The sequence below is a fragment of the Perca flavescens genome, unplaced genomic scaffold (genome assembly GCF_004354835.1).
Source record: "Perca flavescens isolate YP-PL-M2 unplaced genomic scaffold, PFLA_1.0 EPR50_1.1_unplaced_scaf_19, whole genome shotgun sequence".
Lineage (NCBI taxonomy): Eukaryota > Metazoa > Chordata > Actinopteri > Perciformes > Percidae > Perca > Perca flavescens.
The window spans coordinates 20,001-25,000 of record NW_021166614.1 but is presented as its reverse complement, the minus strand read 5'-3'; the positions used below and the strand labels follow the sequence as shown (position 1 = coordinate 25,000).

The 5,000-nt window shown below is 35.9% G+C and overlaps 1 protein-coding gene across 2 annotated transcripts in view; it reads left to right on the top strand.

Moving 5' to 3' along the window:
* The window catches only part of sucla2 (succinate-CoA ligase ADP-forming subunit beta), a 33,975-nt gene that overhangs the window by 17,998 nt on the left and 10,977 nt on the right, over window positions 1–5,000 (top strand). For both annotated transcript variants that reach the window (XM_028572593.1, XM_028572592.1), the window contains exons 4-5: window positions 1,626–1,754; window positions 4,882–5,000. The exon at window positions 4,882–5,000 is cut by the window's right edge and continues 20 nt beyond it. In XM_028572593.1, coding sequence (XP_028428394.1) covers window positions 1,626–1,754; window positions 4,882–5,000 — 248 coding nt within the window. The remainder of the gene's footprint in view (window positions 1–1,625; window positions 1,755–4,881) is intronic.

Below are 5,000 nucleotides of genomic sequence, written 5' to 3'. Positions count from 1 at the left end.
ATCTGGCCAAAAGGGTCCTCATTCAGCTGAATATACAATGGTTATTGTTGATGTGAAGATAAAGGCTTTAAAGGTCCTATGACATGCTGCTTTTTGGATGCTTTTATATAGACCTTAGTGGTCCCCTAATACTGTATCTGAAGTCTCTTTTATATAGACCTTAGTGGTCCTCTAATACTGTATCTGAAGTCTCTTTTATATAGACCTTAGTGGTCCCCTAATACTGTATCTGAAGTCTCTTTTATATAGACCTTAGTGGTCCCCTAATACTGTATCTGAGGTCTCTTTTATATAGACCTTAGTGGTCCCCTAATACTGTATCTGAAGTCTCTTTTGTATAGACCTTAGTGGTCCCCTAATACTGTATCTGAAGTCTCTTTTATATAGACCTTAGTGGTCCCCTAATACTGTATCTGAAGTCTCTTTTATATAGACCTTAGTGGTCCCCTAATACTGTATCTGAAGTCTCTTTTATATAGACCTTAGTGGTCCCCTAATACTGTATCTGAAGTCTCTTTTATATAGACCTTAGTGGTCCCCTAATACTGTATCTGAAGTCTCTTTTATATAGGCCTTAGTGGTCCCCTAATACTGTATCTGAAGTCTCTTTTATATAGACCTTAGTGGTCCCCTAATACTGTATCTGAAGTCCCTTTTATATAGACCTTAGTGGTCCCCTAATACTGTATCTGAAGTCCCTTTTATATAGGCCTTAGTGGTCCCCTAATACTGTATCTGAAGTCTCTTTTATATAGACCTTAGTGGTCCCCTAATACTGTATCTGAAGTCTCTTTTATATAGGCCTTAGTGGTCCCCTAATACTGTATCTGAAGTCTCTTTTATATAGACCTTAGTGGTCCCCTAATACTGTATCTGAAGTCTCTTTTATATAGACCTTAGTGGTCCCCTAATACTGTATCTGAAGTCTCTTTTATATAGACCTTAGTGGTCCCTAATACTGTATCTGAAGTCTCTTTTATATAGACCTTAGTGGTCCCTAATACTGTATCTGAAGTCTCTTTTATATAGACCTTAGTGGTCCCCTAATACTGTATCTGAAGTCTCTTTTATATAGACCTTAGTGGTCCCCTAATACTGTATCTGAAGTCTCTTTTATATAGACCTTAGTGGTCCCTAATACTGTATCTGAAGTCTCTTTTATATAGACCTTAGTGGTCCCTAATACTGTATCTGAAGTCTCTTTTATATAGACCGGCCACCTTATCCCAACGTTTTTGTCCATTTTTCCGATGTTTTTGTCACTTTTTTTTGACATTTTTTGACATTGCTTTCCTACGTTTTTCAACGTTCTTTTATACATTTTTCTTGACATGCTATAAAATTGAAAACAAAACACCCAAACTCAATGAAAGTGAAAGTAGTGAACTGATAATTTCTTTAACTCGTGAAGAGCGTTTTAGGGAACCATCCACATTATTTAGTGTTTTAGATTTTGGTTGAAAGAAACCCTAATTTCTGATATAGAAACTTATTGAAAATGGGTTCCGAAAATAGAGTTTGATAAACAGGATGTCTGTCAGCTTAAATCTAGCAGAATTAGTGAGATTTTCTCATTGAAAGAGTGCAGAAACTGAGAGTGTTGAAGCCCCTCTTGTGTCCCTCAGGGCCCAGTGTTGATCGGCAGCTCTCAGGGAGGGGTGAACATCGAAGACGTGGCAGCCGAGAGCCCAGAGGCCATCGTGAAGGAGCCCATCGACATCGTGGAGGGCATCAAGATGGAGCAGGCTGTCAAGGTATGAGCACTACAGCTCTAGAGGACTAGAGGTGTGGATCGTCACTGATCTCCCCATTACATTACATTAGGTTACATTACATTACATTACATTACATTAGGTTACATTAGGTTGGATTACATTACATTAGATTACATTACATTAGGTTACATTACATTAGGTTACATTAGGTTGGATTAGATTACATTACATTACATTAGGTTACATTAGGTTGGATTAGATTACATTACATTAGGTTACATTAGGTTGGATTAGGTTACATTAGGTTGGATTAGGTTACATTAGGTTACATTAGGTTACATTAGGTTACATTAGGTTGGATTAGATTACATTAGATTACATTAGATTACATTACATTAGGTTACATTACATTAGATTACATTAGGTTACATTAGGTTGGATTAGATTACATTACATTAGATTACATTACATTAGGTTACATTACATTAGATTACATTAGGTTACATTAGGTTGGATTAGATTACATTAGATTAGATTACATTACATTAGATTAGGTTACATTAGGTTACATTAGGTTACATTAGGTTGGATTAGATTACATTAGGTTAGATTAGATTACATTACATTAGATTACATTACATTGGATTAGATTACATTACATTAGAATACATTACATTGGATTAGATTACTTTACATTGGATTAGATTACATTACATTAGATTACATTAGTTTAGATTAGATTACATTAGATTACATTACATTAGTTTGGATTAGATTAGATTACATTACATTAGTTTAGATTACATTACATTACATTAAATTACATTACATTACATTAGTTAAGATTACATTAGTTAAGATTACATTAGATTACATTAGATTAGATTACATTATATTACATTACATTACATTAGTTAAGATTACATTAGTTAAGATTACATTAGATTAGATTACATTATATTACATTACATTACATTAGTTAAGATTACATTAGTTAAGATTACATTAGAGTACATTAGATTAGATTAAATTACATTAGATTAGATTACATTACATTAGATTAGATTACATTACATTAGATTACATCAGATTGCATTAGATTGCTTTACATTAGATTACATTAGATTACATTACATTAGTTTAGATTAGATTAGATTACATTAGATTACATTATTTTAGATTAGATTACATTACATTACATTAGTTAAGATTACATTAGTTTAGATTACATTAGATTACATTAGATTACATTAGATTAGATTACATTACATTAGTTTGGATTAGATTACATTACATTTTATTACATTACATTGCATTAGTTTAGATTACATTAGTTTAGATTACATTAGTTTAGAGATGTGAGGTATTGATGGTGAGATGTGAGGTATTGATGGTGAGATGTGAGGTATTGATGATGAGATGTGAGGTATTGATGATGAGATGTGAGGTATTGATGGTGAGATGTGAGGTATTGATGATGAGATGTGAGGTATTGATGGTGAGATGTGAGGTATTGATGGTGAGATGTGAGGTATTGATGGTGAGATGTGAGGTATTGATGATGAGATGTGAGGTATTGATGGTGAGATGTGAGGTATTGATGATGAGATGTGAGGTATTGATGATGAGATGTGAGGTATTGATGGTGAGATGTGAGGTATTGATGGTGAGATGTGAGGTATTGATGATGAGATGTGAGGTATTGATGATGAGATGTGAGGTATTGATGGTGAGATGTGAGGTATTGATGATGAGATGTGAGGTATTGATGGTGAGATGTGAGGTATTGATTGAGATGGTGAGATGTGAGGTATTGATGGTGAGATGTGAGGTATTGATGGTGAGATGTGAGGTATTGATGATGAGATGTGAGGTATTGATGATGAGATGTGAGGTATTGATGATGAGATGTGAGGTATTGATGATGAGATGTGAGGTATTGATGATGAGATGTGAGGTATTGATGATGAGATGTGAGGTATTGATGATGAGATGTGAGGTATTGATGATGAGATGTGAGGTATTGATGATGAGATGTGAGGTATTGATGGTGAGATGTGAGGTATTGATGGTGAGATGTGAGGTATTGATGATGAGATGTGAGGTATTGATGATGAGATGTGAGGTATTGATGGTGAGATGTGAGGTATTGATGGTGAGATGTGAGGTATTGATGGTGAGATGTGAGGTATTGATGGTGAGATGTGAGGTATTGATGGTGAGATGTGAGGTATTGATGATGAGATGTGAGGTATTGATGGTGAGATGTGAGGTATTGATGATGAGATGTGAGGTATTGATGATGAGATGTGAGGTATTGATGGTGAGATGTGAGGTATTGATGGTGAGATGTGAGGTATTGATGGTGAGATGTGAGGTATTGATGGTGAGATGTGAGGTATTGATGATGAGATGTGAGGTATTGATGATGAGATGTGAGGTATTGATGATGAGATGTGAGGTATTGATGATGAGATGTGAGGTATTGATGATGAGATGTGAGGTATTGATGATGAGATGTGAGGTATTGATGATGAGATGTGAGGTATTGATGATGAGATGTGAGGTATTGATGGTGAGATGTGAGGTATTGATGATGAGATGTGAGGTATTGATGATGAGATGTGAGGTATTGATGATGAGATGTGAGGTATTGATGATGAGATGTGAGGTATTGATGGTGAGATGTGAGGTATTGATGATGAGATGTGAGGTATTGATGATGAGATGTGAGGTATTGATGATGAGATGTGAGGTATTGATGGTGAGATGTGAGGTATTGATGGTGAGATGTGAGGTATTGATGATGAGATGTGAGGTATTGATGGTGAGATGTGAGGTATTGATGATGAGATGTGAGGTATTGATGATGAGATGTGAGGTATTGATGGTGAGATGTGAGGTATTGATGGTGAGATGTGAGGTATTGATGATGAGATGTGAGGTATTGATGGTGAGATGTGAGGTATTGATGATGAGATGTGAGGTATTGATGATGAGATGTGAGGTATTGATGGTGAGATGTGAGGTATTGATGATGAGATGTGAGGTATCGATGGTGAGATGTGAGGTATCGATGGTGAGATGTGAGGTATTGATGGTGAGATGTGAGGTATTGATGATGAGATGTGAGGTATTGATGATGAGATGTGGTTATTTCCGGCAGGTTGCTCAGAAGATGGGCTTCCCGGCAGCGCTGGTGGACGAGGCGGCCGAGAACATGGTCAAACTGTACAACCTGTTCATCAAGTACGACGCCTCCATGGTGGAGATCAACCCCATGGT